Raw genomic sequence first — 22,911 nt, 5'->3', positions numbered from 1 at the left:
GTCTAAAAGTGGTTAGCAAATGTGCCGCCAATTTTTTTTTACATGAACATTCTTAAGGGGGATTATTTTGCTCTTGGCAACTTTTGTTAAAGCAGTACAATTTAGAGCACAAGAGCACAAGCTGAGTTATACAGCATGTCTGTCACTAGCAGGTGCATTTACCATGCAGGTCACTCCGTGTACAGTTAGTGACTGTAGGGTGTGGAAAATTATTATCTAGGTGGTGCACAGCAGTGACACTGATGTATTGTACAGTGTATAGTGTGCGGTGATGGTACGAGTGCTGGCCATTTTATTAGGTATGGGTTACTGAACAGAAGGTCATGCTGCCACTGTTGACCCTTGAGCAAGGCCCTTAACCCTCTCTGCTCCAGATGCGGCGTATCATGGCTGACCCTGAACTTTGACCCCGACTTCCTAGCAAACTGGGATATGCAAAGAAAACAATTTCACTGCTGTAAAGTATATGTGACCAATAAAGCCGCCTTCTTCTATATTTTTTGTGCCCCGTAACTGTAGGTGTACTGTTAGAGCAGGTAGAAAGGATTGTTATTTTGGTTACATCAGTTATTTTTCAGATCTTTGGTTAAATGTCATCTTTAACATATCAAAACTCAACAGGAAATGCCAATTTCCTTTATATAAGCCGTAGAAACCACGATTACCAGTCAATGAAATCGGGAATTTTATGGATATTTCTGTTTGTAAATTAAGCTCTAAGTCTGATCAATTCATCCTTTCAGAGATGGGATTTTTTTTGAATTTTTTACCAGGCAGGATTCTGGTTATCTTTGTTAAGGTTGGTAGTTTTGTATTTGCGTTATATATTCACATATATTCACTTACTGACGAAATTCAACAACTGCGCTTAGACTTCAATCATAAATAAGGTTCATATAATAGGGGTTTATAGTGCAGGGAAACATTTACCAAAAAAAAAAAAAAAAAAAAAATTTGATTTCACAGAAGTGACAGTTGCAGGGGATAGAAATTAGGCAGAAAAATTCTAGAGTAATCCTTTAATGAGGCTTTATATTAAAAATACTGTCACCAAACCCGTGATTCCCGTCCCGGAGCCGGCGTTCCTGGTTGCCAGGGAACCGTGGGAGAAATGGGTGGGGCTCCCGAAAAGTTCCAATGCCATCGTCATGGCGATTAATTTGCTGAAGTTCATTTCTATAGTACACTTAAGTTACACACACACTTGCATTGTGGATGCAAAACATAATCTAAATCTGATAATAGATTTTCAACGCACAAATAAATAATAAAAAAAATTAATAAATCACAAAGCTTTGATATGTCAACACTTTCTTTAAAGGGGACCTTTACGGAAGGAGTCTCCAGCGTCACAGCTCGTTACAGTCAGAGGTAAAGCGGTAATCTTCAGGACTGACGAGTTTACGCTTTGTGAATCTTAGTACGATGACAAGCTGCTTTTACTGACGTTAAGATAGATGGAAAAAGAAACGACTGCTTGTAGCTGCTATAAGGTAAACGAGAACAGGAACGAACTTGCTGCGTAGACGTCGCAACGTTAAACGTAACTATAAACCGATAAAAAGTATAATGTCTCGTTCCTATCATTAAGAGCAACGTAATCATGTACGCAAATGACTGTCGTATAAAAAGTGTCTCTCTCTCTGACAGTTATTCCCTCAAGTAAAGTTCAGATAGCATTACTATTTTAAAAACAATGAGTAAACATTTTTAATTACCATTTACTTACTTTTTTTGACGATCTTGTAGTTTTCTACATTTCTCTGAACACAAAACCAACTCTGCAAGCCTACTTTACTCTTTCCTTTGTTTTCCATGTTGTTTCAGACACAATAAAAAAAAGACACACACGTGGCAAAAAACTGCACAATAAAAGAATGAGATATTTATTAAATATAATCATAAAACTCTTTTCCCGGAGTCATACAGATCAGTATGATGGAACGAAGCTGTCCACGGACGGCGTTAAAGGGTTACAGAACTGCTCACTGGTCGATGGACGTTACAAACATGCAGTACGACTCCGTTTTTTACATTTATTTTACTTTATTTAAAGCACGTTCGATACATCCTTCATCTCAGATCACGTTACGATCCCGCTTTACGCCTCGCGTCGCTCCCTACAAAGTCGCCTGTTTAACCGAAGGAGAAAACCCAGGATTTTCTTCATCTCCGTGACATCCTTTTTGTACAAATCAGCACTAAATGGAAAGAAAAAGAAAAAAAAAAAAGAAAAAAAAAAAAAAAAAAAAAAAAAGGGCTATACAGCACCGTCCCATTTATTTAATATAATCTACGAAAGCAGAGATTACGACGACTATTAGCTAGGATTCCGTGACGACGATCCTAAATACAGAGAAATTCCAGATCTTTTAAAATCGGACTCGTACGACAGGATTCCCGTGATGAACGCTGCTCTGGAATGTCGGGGTTTGCGATGGAGTGTGTGTGAGAGAGGCGAGAGGCAGCACTCTAAGCTCTTGGACATGATCCTGGATCGGGCGCTCGTCCTCCGAATCGCTTGATAAATAACTTCTTTCGAAAGCTTCTCAAATTAAATAAAAAAAATTTAAACAAAACAAAACAAAAAACACCCCCCACCCCCAAACACGCTCACTTGATCGGGGTGGAGACGCCGTAAAGAACGACTAAAATGCATGCAGGTCGACTTTAGAAAAATATGACATGGTCGCGTCTTATTTGCCGTTTATTCGATACATGTTCTGTTAATATTCAAGGATACGAACGACTAGCTAAGAGGTGTTTCATAAGGAAACACTACATAATTTTCAAGAGAGGCGTCGGAGGATTTAAGAACCATTTCTAGCCTTCTCTCCACGTAAAGCAGAGAGAGAGAGAGAGAGAGAGAGAGAGAGAGAGAGAGAGAGAGAGAGAGAGAGAGAGAGAGAGAGAGACCATACCAGCAGCGAAAAGAGTCTCGTATTCCTGATAACCAGGACGTATTCATCAATTAGATGGTCACAGAAATATTGCAAGTGGATAGACTGTGTGTGGGGTAACAGGAGGAAGAGAGCAGAGGGCTGACTGTAGTGTGGTGGATCAGGTGAGAATACGACGTTTTAGTCAAAGGAGATGAGCTGAGCCTCTGCACTGCCTGCCGGGGGCTGCTGCGCCTGCTGCTGAGGACCACCAGGAGGCGCCATCTGCATATATACGCACGCAATAGAACAAAAATGGGTTAACAGCATTAAACATTAAACGTAGCTATAAATGGACAAAAAAAAACGTATAACCTGTCATTCTTTAATTCTTTAAACATACCAATTCACTGTAGTATAAGAGGAATAAAACCACAGTATACAATGGTATAATGTCATACTACCATAGCTAGCATATTTTTTAAAATGGTAATATGCTCTTTTGAGCGTTCCTAGTTGTCATGGTAACTGGAAAAGCTTCTCTGCGGTTAGCTAAGCATTTGGTGAAAACTTCACCAATTCAGAGTGTAATTTATATGCTTGTCAGGGCAGAACTGGTCCGTCACAGCACACGTAGTCATACTAAACACAGTGGTGTGAAGTTTCGGACATGTATCTGCTATACCACTGTATTTATCGCATCTTACAGTATTATCTTTTTAAATGTCTAATAAAAAGACAGACGATTAGAAAGACTATGCCTGTTAAGTTTAAATCAAGTGCACTTGATGGGTGACACACTATGTTATGAGCTCACCTGCTGGTACATGGGTTGTTGGCCAGGCATGTACTGCTGCTGAGGAGGCATGTTGGGGTCCTGTCCAGGAAGTGCCGATATCATGTTCTACGAGGACAAGAACGATGCAACGTTTACGTTTAAATTCATTCAAATCATCAGCGATAGTGCTATAAGGAGGACGAGCGAGAATCCTGACCTGCATGCTGTACGGCTGGTAGCCCATGTAGGCCATGCCGTTGGTCGGGGCAGCCTGGGACATCGGGGGCAAACTCTGGGATTGAGACGCCACATTCTGCAGCGAAGAAAAAGAGGTGACGGGTTAAACCGTAGCGTTTGAAAACCGAGACAGGGGTCATAACGCAGAATGGTTATCTTGACACAAAGGGCACTTTCACACCTTTTAGTCCACTTCAGAGCAAAAAAGCTCCGTCAACAGGCTCAATTTACACTGCAGCTCGCATTGACAAATAAATAAATAAATAAATAAATAAAACCCGAGACCACCTTGCTCAGAATCTCTCAGATCGCTTGTTTGTTTCCACAGCGGAGTGTGATTGTGTTCTCACCCTAAAGAACCACTCTGAATGGAACCCTGGTGTGTTCTCAAACAGACTGAACAGTGTGTGTATTAAATTATGAAAAAATTATTTAAAAGGGTCATTTCAATAATTATCATATTTAAAAAAACACTTTTTCTAAAAAAAAATGTTTAAAACGTCAATAATAAAACAAAATATATGCATAATTTTTATTTATATATTTTTAATCAAGGTTATTTATACCATGGTCTGATACTCGATTCTGATTGGCTGGAAGGGGTGTGTTCTAAGATTATAATGCACACAGATCGTTCGAGTGAGTTTATGAATTAATACGCTGCCTATAAACAACTGTAACCATAGTAACATACAGTTACAGCTGCATACAGTAGTTAAACTGTATAACCTTCATCATCAGTAGAGATGCGGCACAGACACGGGTAATTCACACACAATCTCTCCTCTCTCTAATAACTATTTATTATAATTCAATCAAATAAATTCAAACAATCTTATCGCACTGTACGTATAATTTAGAGCGGGCAGAATCCTAGATCTAATGACCCATATCACCATTATTTGTATCCTCAGACAAATTTTGTGCTGCAAAACATCAATGACAGCTTTAACTTGTCAATGCTGGCAGGGGACCACGGGATGATGAGCGGGATGATGATCCAGGGAACACCCTAAATTCCAGCTCAAATTATTTTGGAATTTTAAGACAAAACCAATGCGAGAAATTCTCTCAAAAGGTAAACGATAGATTTTTGATAACATTTCCAATACGTAACACGACTGTAGTCTAATCCAAGACTTTGTTAATCCATAAGTGTTGCCTGCAGCTCTTACCTGGTAGCCCTGTGTCGGAGTGGGCTGGTAGTTAGTGTATGGAGGGCTGGTGTTAGGAGGCGGACCCTGACCAGGGGCGGCTTGTTGCCCACCGGTACCTGCGGTCTGATACATGTAGGCGTTCACCATGTTGGGATCTGTGTGAAATGGAACACGATCTGTGTTAAAACTTTTTCAAAAACGATCAATTCTGCCAAGTCTATGAGGAGCTGGCGTTTATGAGGTTATGAAGATGATGCAGGAAGCATACTTCAAACACATCATCAAACATGATGGTTTCAACCATTTCAGATTTAACCACGTGGAGCTCACCCGTAGCAGACACTGGCATGGCCTGGTACGGTCCTCCTCCGGCCTGCCCGGGTTGGTTCATGTAGACCCCGTGCATGGGAGAGCCCTCCACTGAGCCAGCAGGGCTGAACGTGCCGGGGTAACTGGGGGGACCAGCGGGTGGATACACCACCCCTCCTGCCACGTTAGGCGGCAGTGACTGCATCTGTAGCACCAAATAAATAAATAAAATTATAAAAACTCAGCTAAATATTGTACAAGCTGATTATTTAAAATTGACACACAAAGCTAAACGTTAGTCAAAAACTGAATTGCATATTCATAAAATAAACAGACTGCTTATTATATTAGTTGGATTCAGTGGGCAGAGCTCACCTGGGCATAAGGCAGGGAATAGGGCATCTGAGCACGCATCTGGATGGTGTGTTTCTGCTGCTCCAGACGCATCTGCCGCTCCTTCTCCTGCTCCTGCAGACGCTGAATAGCCAGCTGTCTCTGCATCTCCAGATACTCCTACAACCAATAAGGAACTTGACTGATCGATGAATAATCACGTCCCAGCCATGAGTGAGAGAGGAGTCGTCAACGTGTGCGAATAAATTTTAGGGACATCACAAACAACCTCCCATCATTAAATTTTCAACAGTGGTTAGGTAGATTTCCTACTCTCTCCTGAACTCTCATGGCTTAACGTACGGAAATATATGAAAAGATCTTTCCACCTATTGATACTTCAATTGCGTCCACTGGATTCATTTTTATTCGTTCGCACAGCACTCACCTGCTTCTTCTGCCTCATGATCTCGAGTTTCTGGGCAAGCTGGATCTGCCGTTGTCTCTCGGCCTCCTCGGCGGCACGGCGAAGTTTCTCGCGGTGCTCGTCCCTCAGAGCATTCAGAGCGGCCCGTGCGTCCCGAACCTGCGCCAGCTTATCCTGCAGCCCTTCGTAGTACACTACAGACAGAAAGAGAACCGAAGGTCATCACAGAGTGCTTCGTGTAAAATGAGCGGTGTTTTTAATTATTCTTCTTTGTAAATAAGATGTGACACACGATTGACTATTTTTTTTTACAATAATACTGAAAGAGTTCGTTGACTTTGCGTCAACATTTTGCAGTGCAAGGTATCCATAATAATGCTTTATTCTTATTTAAGAGACATTAGATGGATTCGTTTTGTTTTTTGTTCAGTCCTGAACTCAACACACTTGGAACACACTAGATTCCAGTTATAACGCATACCACCGCCGTGATATAAACGTAACATTTAACACGCAGAACAAACGTGGAAAAGGACGGTATATAAGGTGTGACGGCGTTGACTCACGTCTCTTCTCGTCGTGCTGGTTGAGGAGCTCCAGGAGCTGCGGGTGCATGTTGTTGATGGACTGGAAGAGGGAGAGCACGGCGCTGTCGTTGGTGATGCTGCGCCCGCGCATGTGGTTGCTCTTCATGCGGTTCAGGAAGGTGGTGACTGCGTTCTGCAGGGCTTTGAGGAACTGCTCGTAGTTCTCCTCCGATTCTCCGTTCTGGTACTGCTGCTGCGGAAACGCGTCGAAAACGAAAGCCAGCTGTTACTTAAGGCCGTGTTACTCAGAGTAAGACCTTCCGCGATCTTTCTGTGAAAAGGCTCCCGCAAGAAAGGTGCACGGCGAAAAGAACTTTCTGGAAGAACTCCGCATTTTTAAAACGGAGCACGCATACTGAACACTTTAAAATGTACCTCCACTATGTTGATGGGCTGAACGGGGGCGTGGCTTTCCACTGGCTGGCTGATAGGCAACGGTTCAGCCAAGGCCACCGGAGCAGGAGCAGACGGGGTGGGACTCTTGCGCACTTCCTCCTGCTTTTTCTCCCAGTAAGTCCTATTCAGATAACGGGCCAGCTGGAAAAGATGAATATAAACATTGTCACTACGGCGTGCATTGACTGAAAAGACCTCGTGCTAAGCAGCATGCTGGAGCAGAAACGCCGCCGTGTGAGGAACACGATTAGGAGATACTAACCTCAGGGTCGACATCCTCGGCTGAAGGAGCAGAGGAGTTCTAAAGATACAGAAGACGAGGTAAACGTTCACAAAAAATTAAAAATAAGGTCTTGACCCATGACTACATGAGATTTTTCACACAAAGCCCTCTTCTTTTAAATCACATCTCTCATTACAGCATCGAAAACCACATTTCACATATTCTAGGACCATCCAGATGCTTACCACAGGAGAGGAGTAGAGAGTGCTGACGGGTGGAGCGGAGGAGGTCACCGGAGTCGGATCAGCTTTGGGGTACACGGGGTACGAGCTCTTATGCCTCTGCATGTACACAAGAGTTATTAAAAGAAAGAAGGGGGGGGGGGGGGGGGGGGGGGGAGACAAAGAGAGATAGAGCATATAACCCCGACCCCAATTCTAAACATATCATGGACGTGTTCGTTTTTTACGATCGCTATTTCAATTTTTTCAATACTTTTAACAATTTGCCTAAAATCTCAACACGGTCAGCACAACATCCGTCTGTGTAGGTGATACAATTAATGTTGCTTCGACACAAAATGCATACAGTTAACCCAAACTTCTTTTACACACAAGCGAAACCGCGACCGAAACAATGGATTCTTACCGCCAAGTTTACAAACGCGTTCACACCGCATACCAGAACAGATAACATGTTCTAAACCTAACTTAAAGGCTAAAGTGAAAGTGAACAGCTGCTCATATTGTGAATATACCCTGTATTTTATTCCACTGCTATGAAGAAACAGCTGATTGAAGCAAACAATCACAGCTGATTCCCATCTAGGAAACACGCTCGGCTGTTGAGGTTTCTTTCAAATCGCGTGACCATATGGTATACAGTAAAAGAGGACCTCTTTGGGCTGATCTTGTGTGGAAAAGGAACAATATAGAGCAACACGAAGAAAGTCAGAAAAAATGCCTGCATGAGGGAGAAGACGACGTGTACCAGGACAAGGGAGAGGGAGAAAAATGCCTGGACGAGGAAAAGGTAGAGGGAGAGGAAGTAGAATGCATGCTGGCGCTCGATGAAAGGCGAGAGCTAGGGTAACTGATGAAATAAGAGCTACTATCATAGACCATGTCATAAACCACGGGCTATCGCACAGAGAGGCTGGTGAACGAGTACAGCCAAATCTCAGCCGGGACACAGTGGCATCCATTGTCCGGATTTTTCAAGAAACCAACAGGTAGGAGGATATTGTATAAAAGCTCCTCCTACTGTAAAGTGTAAAAACACTAATACATTTTACCATGTATTACTGTACAGTGACTGTATGCCTCCGGTCTCGAATATGTAACTGTATTGTATAAGGGCAGACCTGACACATAAAATAATGCAGTTTCTGTAATTCCATCTGGTGTTAGTGTTTTTATGGCATTGTGCTATGATTACCACATGTTCTCTTCCAACAGGAACGTTTAGTCAGTGTTTTGGAAGAATGATCTGATTTAATCTACGTGTGATTTTGAGCATGAAATTAACCAGGTGTGTTTTGCCAGGTGTGGCTGTGTTGGTACGTTAAGAGTTTAGGAAAACTGTTAAAAGCATTGAGAGAGGGGAAAAAAAAAAAAAAAAAAAAAAAAAAAAAAAAAAAAAAAAAAGTGTCGTGTCGATCGTAAAAAATAAACAAAAAAAAAAAAAAACACCACTGTAAACGGAGAGAAGGACCACGTGCACGTCTCACCATTCTCTCCTTCTCTTCAGCTTCACTCTGAGACAGAGCGATGGCCAGCTGCAGCTCCTCTTCCTCTTGCAGCGCTGCCTCGTCTCTCTTAGGAGGCATCTAGGGAAGCAGAGCGGAGATATAAACCCAACATCCATAAATAAACAGGACAGAGTGCAAAACTGGGGCACGGCTTACCGTAGAATTGAATATTCTAAAGAAAACCAAAATCTAACTATTTAATATCGTGATAGCAGTCGCATGAAACGCTTTGTATTACCTGAGCAAGAAACACAAGCAAGCGGTGCTGAAAAACGAGCCTCGGTGGCAAGTGAATATGAAGAGCATGTTACGGTATGATGGATGGAACATTTTTTTGATTGGAAATATTCCGAATGTCGCAGTGTAACTAACGATAACAATTTCTGCCTCTAAAGCTTCAGCAAAGACGAACCGACCTCCTCGTCGAGTTAAACAGATCCTGTAGTTCATCGCCAAACAGCAAGCTAGGCTAGTTATCTAGCAGACGGCTAGCTCACCGGTACTACCTGAGACTGCTGAGCCAGAGGGCTGGTCAGGTACTCAGGAGGCAGCTCTGACTGCCCGCTGCTGCTACTGCTACTGCTGCTGCTCTTTCCTTCGGCTTTCCTAGAAGGGGGAGAGAGGGAGGGGTGGCTGCTAAGGAGAAGGGATCAGGAAACACACACACATGAGTAAATCTCAGAAGGAATGCAGGACACTTTGAACACATGACTTCACAGGGACGATTAATAACAGATAGATAAAAAACACGGCTATGAAGGTTTTCAGTCGAATACGTCGCGATGGAGCGGTGCGCGTCTCGTAACGGTGTCAAGTCCGGTTCTGAATGTCAAGGAAACGCCTTACAGCAGCATCCTTCGGCCATTTTAGAAATAAGCAGAACCGGAAAAAACAATGGTGCGTATGTGTATGGGTTGTCTCATTTCCACTCGAACTTACTTGTTGAGCTGCTCGAAGCAGGGCTCGCACACTCGCACCTCTTTCTCAATGCCGAACTTGGGGATAGTGGAGTATTTGGAAGAGCATTTGCCGCAGAAGATCTGTCCACACGCCCTGCAGTGGTGCTGAGGGACGAGAAGCACCATGGGTCAGGAAACACCAACACCTCGCCGATATTACTCATCAGGCTACTCTCAGTTGCGCTGTCCTATTATTAGCAGCGATGGATATGAGTAGTTCGGCGAAACGAGCCCTTGTTACACAAGGCATAGATTAAAAATTCGATTCGGATAAATCCCAGTCCCCCTCAGTACAGATTTACTGATGAACCTGATCCAACTATTTCTAAATTAAGATCTCTGGTCTGACAGGAAATAGAGCTTACACCACATTAACTTACAAACTGCACTAAGTTTGTTAGCCAGCAATAATGGCGAATAAATCCGAGCGTGCCAATACTTTCTCTGATTAACGTCGCGCGTCACATGGCTTTTTATTGTACATAGAGGGTCCTGCATAGAATCCACAACTCGGCCAATATGTTATTGGGCATATATACTGAATAGGAAGCCATTTTGGATTTAAAACTGAAGATGGTGGATTTTTAAGAACGGTAAAATCTAGAAACATTAACGCACGATACATTACTGTGAGAGATAAAAACTAATCTAAATACATTTCATCTATGAGATCGATATCACTGCGTAACATAGCGCTACTTCCTTCCGTCGTAGTAAATGATCTGAACTCTCGAAGCAGCACACGTTGGCTTGGTTAACTGACCAAGTTTGCTGCCCATGTTTTGACGCTTAATCTAAAAGGAAGATGTTCTGGTATTTAAATGGTGAAGGAATCTTCCACACACATTTTAGCCAACAGGATTAGCACCACTGCTTATTTACATGTGGTCTTGTGCAGGTTTCTGACCCATCTAAAGCAACTTCAGGAACAAGCGGTCTGCGTTTACCTTTCGGGTCATCACACCGAACTGAACTCTGCACCTGTGGCACTCCTCGGCGTCCACCCAATCAGGAGCCTGGAAAAGGACACGTACACAGTTATCATCGTCGTCCGAATAACACGAGTATCACCACAACGCGTCTCTCTCTATCAGGATTGCTCACCCTCTCTGCAGCAAACATGGCGTCGCTCTCTTTAAACTCCGGGAACACATGACCTGATGGAGCACAGGAGAATTAAAATCAGACGTGTTGCCTCGCTTTATATTTGAAAACTCCGTCGTTAAAGCCGACCGTGCTTTGTACCTTCCACCTTCATGATCTGGTAAGTGTCTTGGACCACTTTGTATTTGGGCTCGTTGCGGAAGGCGTGTGCCCAGGCCTGGACCAGGTACAGGATCTTGTTCCTGACGTTCGGCTCCGTTTGCTTCTGAGGACAGCAGAGAAACAGTCACATCAACGCAACAGGACGAGGGTGTATGTGACGGGTTTTCAGTCATCCAGCGCCGTCGAAAACTTTCGGTTTGGACTTTTTGACGTTGGTTTTCTATCCAATTCAGTGCTTAGGGACGTCAAGAGGGTGTGTGGTGGTGTTAAAAAGGATAAACTGACGTGAAGACTTGAGCGCTGTCAATGGGAGAAAAGCAAGCCGTTTTGAAGCTGAGAAAAGAGGGATTGCAGAAACATTTTGGGATGTCCTGAAAAAGAAAGAACCCACTGGTGTACTGACACAAAACAAGCTGTTTAACACATCTAGATGTAAATACCAGGGGGGAAAAAATGAAATCCTAAACTCTCGTCTCATATCCATCTTTTGATCTCAAACCCAAATGTCTTTGCTGTACAGCGCAAACAAATGAACTGGCCTTGCCGTTCCAATAGTTTTGAAGGAGACTATACATTTCTGCGGTCTGTTTATCCGTATACATCATTTCTTTGTTTTGATTTGTCTTTGGCCTAGATATCCAGAAGACGTCATATTCCAAGCCGTCACTTAATTTACCATGACATTAAATTTACCCATAACACACAGCTCACTTTCTCTACAAACTTCCTCACATTTTCAGCGCAATCAAACTGCTCTAGGATTCACTCGGAGGCAGAGCGAGACTTGGACCGCAAACGAGGACGGCAGCACACCAGGATTTCATTTAAACGGATACGTGGAAAAGTCACCGAGCGAGCACGAGCAGCATGTCGAGGCAACTGGACTTGTTGTACAACTCTCATCAATCCACAACCTCGGGTAAAACCTCAACACAATAACACCACAGGCATTCTTCCTTGACTTATTACTATCAACAAAAGCCTTTTCACAGGACTTTGTCAACATTGTAAACAAGAGCAGCTAAATATGTAAAAGTGTCACAGTGACACACAAACAAAAAGCCTTCTGTTCTTAAATATTCGACACACTTTTTTTTTTTTTTTTTTTTTTTTTAAAAAACGGTCCACACTGAACCCGTCGTTCCAGAGATTACCTTTTACACGGAGTTGCAGGTTGATTTCGGACGATCCACAGAGCTAAAAAGCACGTCTCACTCTGACACTTGCTGGAACATCCCCGGGGTTTTAAGAACCGAGAGGACATGTGACACGATGACACAACCAGGAAGTAAAGTGCAGAGTATGACTCATCAGGAAGAGCAGGATCATAACACCTCCCAAAGACAGAACAGAGGAACGACACTGCATGTTGTGTAAATCACATCATGTCACAACAACATCTGATGTTTTTCCACTGAACTTTTGTTATAATTTCATCATTTAACCCATGCATGTACAACCAGAAAACCAGCACAAAAAAAAAAAATTAATAGACTGTATTCACTGCTAAACGCTCTGCTTGGTTTATATAATATATCTTGGTGGAATGATTCTCCTAAACGCCAAATATTCTGATAATAGCCAACAAATCATGATTCACCTGGCTACCCCGCATTATCATGACCGATTTCCTCTGTTAATACAAAACATGCATTTATCTATACAATAATCAGACTGACACCACAGCGCTGATGAATTCTGGATTCTGATTGGTTAGAAAGTACTGATTAATTTCCTCCATCAGCAGCTCCGACATTAAATCATATGTTAAGCAGCGCTGACATTAAATGACACGTTATCGCTTCTATATTAACAACGAATTCTAGAAACCAACTGCGAGGAGACGTCGGTTCAACATTTGGGGAAGGAGTCTCCGGTGTCGGCGGAGTCGGGTTAACGTCAAGAGACGGTGAGGGTAACGTCAATAATGAGAGGAACTAACTTATTAAACAGCAATTCGTTTATTATTGGATTTACGTGGAGCTTCTGCCATACAAGTCCCTGTGCTTTAGCTGTTACTATAGAAACAACAACGTAAAGCAAAAGGCATTATAATATACTGTTTAGTACAAACTACTTTATACAGTTCTGCACAGGTACAATTCTACACTAACGTAAATACGGAATATTAAACGTAATATAGATACGTAAGGTGCAGAAATGTGCATCAAGCTGTAGATTATGCAATACATAACTGACGTGTTACTACGCTATGTTTAAACGTACGCAAACAAACGCCGTACTGCTCGGCAAAATGCCAGCGGCTCTGGATTATTACAAACACTAGAACCGTTCTTTCTAGATTTTTCTTCTTCTAAAAACATCGTTCGTGCGAGTTTCTGCGTTCGAATGTGGATTTTTATTTTTGAAAAACGAGACGAGAGGACAGAGGCGGCGCGGACGGCTAAAATGCCGGCGACGTTCACTCTTACGTAAACACGACGGGAAATCTCCAGGTCAGCAAAAATGATCGAGGTCACGTCTGTATATAGTCGATAACGTAATTATCGTGACAGGCCTATGGAGTCAACAAGAGAAGACACGGAGGGCAAGAAAACGGCTGCATGAGGCAACGATGAGTTCGACTTCATCTGAAAGCTACGACTGATTCCACCGCTATTTACAGATGGACAAAAACAGAAAGTTTGATATCCAATAATTATTGAGACACACAAATACTTCGCAGCTCCTCCATTGTAACCGGGGAGTGGTGTCTTTGCTACGACACATGCGAGGCCTCGTCTTATTGGTCGCGCGTCGAAAACGTCAGTGTAAACTAAAATTCAGTAAAGAGCTGAATTTTAGTGACCTTTCTTTGTCCAAAGGGAAAAACGTCTCGCTGGTGAACGTCTTCAGCTGGCCTAACCAGAGCTCGGGATTGGGAACTTGGGAGGCTGGAGCTGCGAGACGCAAATGCCGTGCAATCATGGCAAAATGCAATATGTAATTCATATCACATAACTAGCAAGGACAACTAAATCTTTTAGCTAAAGCTTCAGGTAACCATAGCGACCACTAACCCTGGTTCAGCCTCATCCTTTTCCCTCTTGTGCATCCAAACTCATCTTTGGACTGTCCTACTTTTCTCAGAAGGGAATTGGAGGGGATTTAGAAGAAGAAGAAGAAGAAGAAGAAGAAGAAGAAGAAGAAGAAGCTGTTGCCAGATAATATGCACATGCTTTAGTGATGTAGCTGCATCATGAACCAGATGAACAAAATAATTAGAAACATTTAAATCTCATCTATATCAGATGATGAGTAATAAAACTCTACCTTAAACAGGTCCTTGAGTTCCTCCATGGTTTGCTTACTCGCCACTTCGTCATGAATCGTCTGGCCACAGTTCTTCACCACTGACTCCAGAACCTGGTTAGAAGACACGAGACAAGTCACCATAATTATAAGAACCACCATAAAAGCATTTCCTCATCAAATTCGGAGATCGTGTGTCCTATGACGTCGATCGCGTGTCCTATGACGTCGATCGCAACGAACACGGCAGCTCTTACCTCGAGGGCATAGAGGGCCACGTGAGGATTCTTGTCGTTTAGCTTCTTCTTGATGGCAGCGATTGCGTATTTAGCCCTGAGAGAGATGGAAAAACAGCGTTCTTAAATCTCGGGCATGAATATTCACTACAGCCTGGTCACGTGGTGCCAGCGTGACGAGGACTTACTGCGTGTCTCCTTGCCGGATGAGGTCGCAGATCTGGAGGATGGATTCCCAGTCCGTCTCCAGGAGCAGCTGGCTGGTGGCTTTGTCTGTAAAATAGAACGGATGATATCTGAACACAACGAGCACCTTCGCTGCAGGTTACAAAAACACGCGCCCGCTGTGTGCACCCGACTTGTTAAATCATCGGTTCCTGTTTCATCCTTCACCATGAAGAGGCCGCAGTCTCGATTCTCACTTCCTGTTAGTTCGCGGTTCCGACTGACCCAAAATCCCAGGGTACTAACCGTTAGGTACGGCTTATCCCAGGCTGTGATGTAAGCTAAACGCTATTAGTCATTTTAAAAGGGGGAGGAGCTATTCGATATGTCCCGCCTGACTTCCTGTTTCAGTGGAAATTACGTCGACAGGTCGAATAATGCTGTGCGTTTCAAGGCACTTCACAGGGACTTTAAAGGGTCATGAAACCTCCCTCTTTCAGCTAAAGTCTACCTCTCAATGTTTTTGAAAAACACAGCAAAGAAGGGCGGAGGAGTGGGTGTGGCAGGGAAGGCCGGGGAGGAAGAGGGGGGCGAGCCTTCAGAACACTCACAAAGATGGATAGTGCCAAAAAATTTGCAGATGAGGCAGAGGACTTCTCCTGAATCCCCAAGGCTAAATGGAGACACAATAGATAGCGTTGCAGGACCTCTGCCCTATCGATTTAAACCATTAGCCCCTGGCGAGACTATGGAGGAAAAGATCAAGTAAAACTGAATGCAGTGTCAAAATGCTAGTTAGCTAATAGGCTCGAGCTAATCACGAATAAAAGGCGAAGACTCTTCCCCTCAATGCGGACTCTCATTGTATAGTTTTGCACGCGATGGCCCGCGGAGCTTTAAGCGATTTAATTAGCTCAAAAAGTAAGTAAAACTGTCATGGTTAAAAATAGACACATACCACATTTGAAGGGATAGAAAAGTCCTCGGGACGGAGTACCGCATCATCGTGTAGACGCAAGCTGCTTTCATGAGCAAGTCCGAAGTCCACCTTTCTCGAATTCTCATAGCTCTCCCGAGTAAACACACTCGAACTCTTACACCACTGAAACAAACACCTGCGACCCATTTGAACGCCTCGTTGATCTACTACATCTGTAGGAAAGCACCACGTGCGGTCGTGAATAATTAAGAGACATCATCTTCTCATAGGATAAGAACACGCAGACTCATGAATAATTGAGTCATCGAAGTACTATAGTACATTGCAAAGTCAGTGCTGAAAAGGCAGGAATAAAACACTCAAACAAAAATGTGGTGCACTTACAGGAAAATATTCAACTTTGGCTTGGTGACAGTAAACTCCGCTTCATCGCACCACTCCGTCACTGATTATTTTCCTCCAACAGCATGACACACGGGGTGTCTCAGAGACGAACCGATACTAAATTTCTCAGCCGATATCCATAACCGATTATCCAGAGTGATCTCGGCCGATACCTCTGCCTTTTATGCCTTCTTTTACATTAAAATACACTACTCTACAAATATATTTTTCTGCGCAATATATACTTTGTCAACTCATCTTCATTTAAATCTTTCAGTGGTGTACTGGCGCTTTAATTCAGCGCGAGCAGCATGGGGGCGGGAATTAATTAGACTCGACACCGAAACTCTCGCTTCACAGCTGCAGCGTCCGGTGTAAAATTTTAGCGGTGCAGAGATTACAAACTGCAGTTTTGTCATCATTCCACACAAGAGACATTTTTACACACAGCATGAATCCGATGTGTTTTCCCGCCCTCTTTTGATTGACGGGATATAATCGGTCCTGATCATCGGATGTTTTTAATCATCGGCCGACGGCCATTAGCGGGAACAATCGTTCGATACATCAGTGCATCTCTGGTCTTAATCCTTGCGTAACCTGCGTGTTATTTTACCAACAGCTTTTTCCTTCAGTATACAATACTTTTACAGACTAAAAAGTAATTGAATTCATCTCATCCATATTATATACACACATACACTAATTAATTAAATATATATATATATATATATATATATATATATATATATATATATATATACACACACACACACACACACATATACACATACATACACGTTATATACACGCACACATATATATATATATATATATAAAAACATAACATGTATGTGAGATTGAGATATAGATATATATAGTGTCTGTGTGTGTATATATATATATATATATATATATATATATATATATATATATATATATATAAATATATAAAAATCTGGTGGATAAGATGTTATCCATGTCATTTTCCAAACGGATCACAAGACTTAAGTTCATAACAGTGGCACAAGACACAGTTATTAACGGTTTCCATGACAATCACTCATCAGGTAACACTGACAGGAAATAATCAGTTACACCCATCCTCCGGTAAAAGAAGAGACTTTATTTTAATCCTAAGTGTTATTTTCTTTATAAACTACTGTGTGCTGTGGTGGTTATCAGGGGAGTTCATGGCACAGAAAGAAAACAGGACACAAAAACAAGGCCAGCCAACTCTGCCAGGGTCTGTCTGGGAGAAAATGTCCGCTAATGATGTCCATCTTTAATCGGAAGTTAGCGCATGTGCTTAACTCGAGTGTTTAAATTAAAGCAGTGACGTGTGATGTTTAATTGCGTCTACATTGAAATCTTACTAGCCGTCTATATTAGCAAGACGCACACGGCTAGCACTTTAAACATTCAGAAACTAGCTTGCTATTACGGCGAACCTAGCCTTCTTTAACTCTTAAGAAACGGGAGATTTAGCTCCATACGAGTCGCGTTTTAATTTTTATACCGCTAAACAAGTTAATATCAAAGACGTCATCGCGAATTAACACATTTACATCCACGCACAATAGATCGGTTGCTACTGAAACCCCTGGTTTCGTTCCCCAACCGTTTTCAGTCAAGTCCCATGTTGTGCGTTCTGATTGGCTAGAGCGAATGCACTTCGCGCATTAGGATTGGCTATGTTCTCTGAAATCGGGTGTCAGAGTAAAGGATTGACCAATCCGAGAAGAGGAGGCGGGACTTGTTAAAAAGAATACGGGTGGCGAACCATTAATGCACGCGCTAACTGGAAGCCACAGCCCCGCTAGCTAGCTAACAGAACTGTTGTTTTTGTTTTCCCCCAGAAACTTCTTGGCTTTATCACAATTTATCGTGAGAGTATTATTAAATAAGTAAATAAAACATACCCAACAGCCTTTCAAATGTACCTCCACCTTTTCCCATGGTTGAGTTCTTGTACAGAACACTTGATGACTAGACGCTTCTATGTTTGTTGGTCAACCGAACCCTGATTTGTCACCTGTGTCGAGATGAATCACGTGACACGTACTTCCGGTTTACGTCACTAGTGTCCAATTGTGGGGGGGAAATAAATAAATAAAATAATAAGGATTAGAAAGACCCGGATTTGAAAATCCTATATTTTGCTATCCAGGATCAAGTAATTCATTTTAGTTTTGTAACATTGGATTGTATCACCATGATCCAGATACAAACCTTTCAAGATTCCAGATTAGATCCAGATTCCAAATCCAGATTATGAGAGCTCTAAATCAGTTTACATATCACACTGTAGGTTACTAACCATGTAAAAACAACAACAACAACAACAACAAAAAAAAAACAGGTAGATTAGCTAGCATGGGGTCGCTTTAAGTGTTTTTACTTGAAGAGACAGAAATCAGAACAATAATACAATACAAACATCCCTTTCTTTTTTCAGTCTCTTTTAAACAGTCAGACCCCTCATCTGACCTGCAACAAATAAATACAAACAAACAAGTACATATTATTCACAAATACATTGGGGATATTTTCTACGCATGTTTTACATCATAAAAAGTTGAAATATGTAATAGTTAATAAAATAAGAAAGTCCAGAGTTCTTCACGTGTGGAGAGATTGTTAGAAACTACATTTGACTGGTTCGTCTCTGATGATTGTGTCATTGTAATTAATATAGTGACAAATGACAGTTAAAATGAAATATATTATTTTGGTTTGATATTGACATTGATATTGTTTGAGGGATTATTTATGGGGACAAAATCAAATCTTTTTCCTTTTTTACTTTACTGTACTGAAATCCTTAATTTGTAGCCTAATGTATACTTGATCTACATTATCACTGTAACGGTTAAACAAATCAAGCTCAGAATACAAATAAATGTATATACATGATACAAATGTTGTAGTATTTGACCAGTTACAAACTTTTATTACATTTTCTTCCTGAAATCCTCCCGGAATCCTCCCTTCTGCTGGGATCAGGATAATCCAGATTTTTTTGGATAACAGGTATCCAAATCCTAGTAAAAAATCTTGAACAACACATACTGAAAGTTTGATCCAGATCAAAAGCAAGATTGGATTACATGACCTTTTTTCTGTCTTTTGAACAACCCATTTTCAAGATTAGATCCAATCCGATCAGATCACTTCTGAACAACTGGACCTAGGTTACGTTCTCAATTGCTCAATTTATGTTTATAAGAGTGCCCTAATTAAGGCTATGAAGTAGTGTTATATAGTGCAATTTGTGTGTAAGAGATGTTTGTTATTCAGGCCCTGGATAAAAGTTTATTTTTGAAAATGCTAATCACACAGACTTTAGCGTCATTTATATAGCTTTATTACATTGTAAAAATTCTGTCCCGTTTTACGACATAGTACTGCCTACCCCGCTGAAAAAAAGTCAACAGAAACCATTTATTATAATATGCTATTATAATGGACATTCTTTTAAAAATCAGCTGGTGAGGACACATACTTCCTTGTTTTAGACCTTGACATACCATTACCAGTGCAAATGCAATATGGTGTCCCACAAGGTTCTGTTTTAGGCCCCCTGTAGTTCTCTGTTTATCTGAATAACGAAAAGATTGAATGTATTTGTTGCTTTACTAACCGAATATGACCAAACTATTTATTTAACTGCTCCGACTGGGCTGTATTCGGAGTTGATTTAAACATGCATAGTGAAGCTTTAATACTGAAACTGATTGTATCGCTATTCAGACCTCAGACGTGACTCTGGACTGAAGCGACATTCTAAAGATACGCAGGAGTTGCGCACATGGGGGTGGAATTTGAATAGAACACAGGCGTTTCTCAGTTCCACATGAATATAATCTCGGACCTAAGCACCTTCTCTTGTAATATATTGCCCTAAGCATGGAGCACTATCAAGTCAAGCATCACTGTTTTGACAGTTTGATGTTACCACAATGAAATTTATATTTTCGGCTGTAAAACTTGCCAAATTATGGAATGCCATTCGGGACCCATCATAGTACAAACTGAAATATGGCTCTATTAGTTTATTAATAGGATCATCCCTTGTTAATTAACTTAAAGTGAGCTATAAGTGTAGCAGATGAGTGCTTGGTCAGCTTATCCTTCAAACTGTGGGCATGTTATCAAAAATAAGTCACCAACTCTGTACGGTTCAAGTCACTATAAAACCTTTCTGACACTACGGTCTTCACTTGGTGTCACCCTGAACAATCAAGGATCCTTTATATTTCTAATGTTTTCCTGTATTTTTGTTTTTTTAAATCCCCCCACCAGTACCATTAGATCACACATGACTCACTAGCAGGCACACAAAACACTATGGACTATTGTTGCTGCTGTGCCGGTCGTGCTCCATACAATGGCATTGTTTTGCTGGCGTACAGCAGCAGCCCCTCCATCGCTACAGTTAGATACAGTCATAGAAGGAGACGGCACGGGCCGAGTGTGTCCTCATCAGCTACCGGTTCCACACACAATGGCGAGTGTTTCTCAGCTTGAAAGATACCTATCTTGAGAAAGAAACGCGCAGTACCACAGTATACTGCATACAATGTTTAAAAAGGTACCGATAGCTAGTAATATAAAACAAAATCGGAGAACAGTACGTGTCTAAACCGTGCCATGTACAGACATCATTCTCAGAAATGCACGCTCTTACTTTTACACACGGTGTGAATGTTTCACAGTCCACATCTGTAGCCTTTCTACTGACCAACAAATATCAGCTCCTCGTGACAATAAAAAGTATAAGCCTCTAAATCTTGATTCATATATCACTCACATAAAATCCGCACATAAATGGCCAAAGTTCATAATCTATATAAAGGCTTGACATTTTCTTATATGTATATTTAGTCATATCTGTGAACTCACATTTTCTACTGCCGGACGTTTCCATGGTCTACATGTAACTTTCCCGTGGTTCTCCGCTAAACTAAAAAGAGTATATATAATTTGAAAATATTTCACAAGTATATATGTATTATAGGAGAAAAAAAAATCCCATGGAATTAAAAAATAATTATAATCACCTTACTTTTTTTTTTTTTTTTTTTTTGCAGCATTAAAACATTATTTCAGGAGAGGCTTTGTAGGATGTCTTTATTTTTTTCCATACATGAATAAATACAGAGAGAGAGAGAGAGAGAGAGAAAGAGAGAGAGAGAGAGACAAGGTTATACAACACAAGAGGATGAAAAACTAAATAATTACACCTTTTTTTTTTTTCTTCACACCCTTCATTGCCTCTTCAGAGTCAGGCATTAAGACTAACAGTGAATCATAAAAAATACATTAACATTAACTGGAATGTATGATGATGGGGAAAGCTAGCAGAGGGGATTGGTATGGGCTCGACTGCAGTCGGTCTCGCTCGTTAAACATAACCTTTGACCTGCGTGCTTCCCCCGGCCCGGCGCGGGCTGCTCTCTCCGCTGCTGAAGGTGGGCGATGAGGGGATGCCGGGTGGGCTTGAGCCAGTGTAGAGCAGAGATCCGCCGATGAGCAGCAATCCCGAGCCTCCCCAGCCCAGGTAGAGCGCAGGGCCGAGTTCACGCTTGTGCGGCGCCGCGACGTACGGGTTGTAGAAATCCTTGATGATGGAGTGGGCCGTCCAGCACACGGGCACGAGGTAGAGGAACCCTGCAATGGCGAAGAGTATACCGGAGATGCGAGCCAGCCGTGCCTCAAAGCTCGGCTGACCCACACACTTGGTGCATTTGATGCCCAGTACGCCGAGGGTCAGCGCCAGGGTGCAGAGCAGGATGGAGAGCACGGTGAGGCCACGCGCCGCCTGCATGTCACTGGGTAGCGCCAGCATACTGTCGTACACCTTGCACTGGATCTCGCCAGTACTCTGCACGATGCAGTTCATCCACAGGCCCTCCCACGTGATCTGCGCCGTCACAATGTTGTTGCCGATGAACGCCGTGACGCGCCACATGGGCAGCACACACACCAGGAAGCCGCACACCCAGCCGATGATAGACATGACCAATCCCAGGAGCTGCATGCCCGTCGTCGCCATGCTGACTTTCTGTGTCTGAAGCGTGTGTGATTTTGCTTTTATTTATTTTTTGGGGGGTCCACGAAAAAAAAAAACCCTTCAACTGAAATTGAAGAAGCTTTTCAGCATTAGCAAGACTCCTCAATCCTGAACGTGGGTCAACTGAACCTACAAAAACAAACAAACAAAAAAAAAAGCAATAAAATCACTTTCATAACTTGGCACGCTTCATCCTGGGACTCTTATTCACCGTATACTCATACTGAACATCTTTTCAACATACTTCGTACCGTTTATCTTTACTCCCGTCCACTGTAATCATTTATAATCCCACTATCCGGGGTGAAGATGGCCGCTTCCCTTTTGAGTCTCGAGGTTTTCTTCTGCGCTTCAGGTCATCCCTGGCTTGCTCGTTAGAGATCTAAACCTACATCCGAATTTCTGTAGCTTTGTGACGACATCTATCATTAAAAGCACTCTACGCTTTAACAATTGGTTTGAGTGAAATAAACATACGAGCAGATGTAAAATTTTTTTTTTTTTTTTAAATCGACACGGGGTAAATCTATAAAGGCTTATAGCACCGATTTGTCATA

At 42.1% G+C, this 22,911-nt stretch overlaps 2 protein-coding genes across 13 annotated transcripts in view; both read right to left on the bottom strand.

Moving 5' to 3' along the window:
- Positions 1 to 1,863: 1,863 nt before the first annotated feature.
- hgs (hepatocyte growth factor-regulated tyrosine kinase substrate) lies at positions 1,864 to 18,343 on the bottom strand. 12 transcript variants are annotated; one of them, XM_017454128.3, is made up of 21 exons: positions 18,201 to 18,343; positions 14,978 to 15,062; positions 14,811 to 14,886; positions 14,575 to 14,667; positions 11,281 to 11,404; positions 11,140 to 11,192; positions 10,983 to 11,051; positions 10,016 to 10,140; positions 9,574 to 9,712; positions 9,056 to 9,154; positions 7,572 to 7,667; positions 7,366 to 7,404; positions 7,083 to 7,244; positions 6,687 to 6,900; positions 6,142 to 6,314; positions 5,736 to 5,873; positions 5,382 to 5,565; positions 5,070 to 5,206; positions 3,875 to 3,970; positions 3,697 to 3,783; positions 1,864 to 3,164 (listed from the first exon to the last, which is right to left on the bottom strand). In XM_017454128.3, exons 1-21 carry the CDS (start codon positions 18,235 to 18,237, stop codon positions 3,081 to 3,083), a joined length of 2,310 nt encoding a protein of 769 aa, XP_017309617.1. In that variant the 5' UTR covers positions 18,238 to 18,343; the 3' UTR covers positions 1,864 to 3,080. The 12 variants fall into 12 exon arrangements, with proteins under 12 accessions (XP_017309617.1, XP_017309620.1, XP_017309622.1 ...); XM_017454131.3 differs by having other exon boundaries at positions 6,687 to 6,897; XM_017454133.3 differs by having other exon boundaries at positions 9,583 to 9,712.
- A 3,051-nt stretch (positions 18,344 to 21,394) lies between these two features.
- Positions 21,395 to 22,911, bottom strand: part of cldnk (claudin k) — a 2,676-nt gene continuing 1,159 nt past the window's right edge. Inside the window, exon 2 of the mRNA XM_017454140.3 lies at positions 21,395 to 22,483. Coding sequence (XP_017309629.1) covers positions 21,686 to 22,336 — 651 coding nt within the window. The 5' untranslated portion in view covers positions 22,337 to 22,483 and the 3' untranslated portion in view covers positions 21,395 to 21,685. The remainder of the gene's footprint in view (positions 22,484 to 22,911) is intronic.

This window comes from Ictalurus punctatus, chromosome 24 (genome assembly GCF_001660625.3).
Source record: "Ictalurus punctatus breed USDA103 chromosome 24, Coco_2.0, whole genome shotgun sequence".
NCBI lineage: Eukaryota > Metazoa > Chordata > Actinopteri > Siluriformes > Ictaluridae > Ictalurus > Ictalurus punctatus.
Note: the sequence above shows the minus strand (reverse complement) of the source record. Positions and strands in the feature narration are given on the sequence as shown.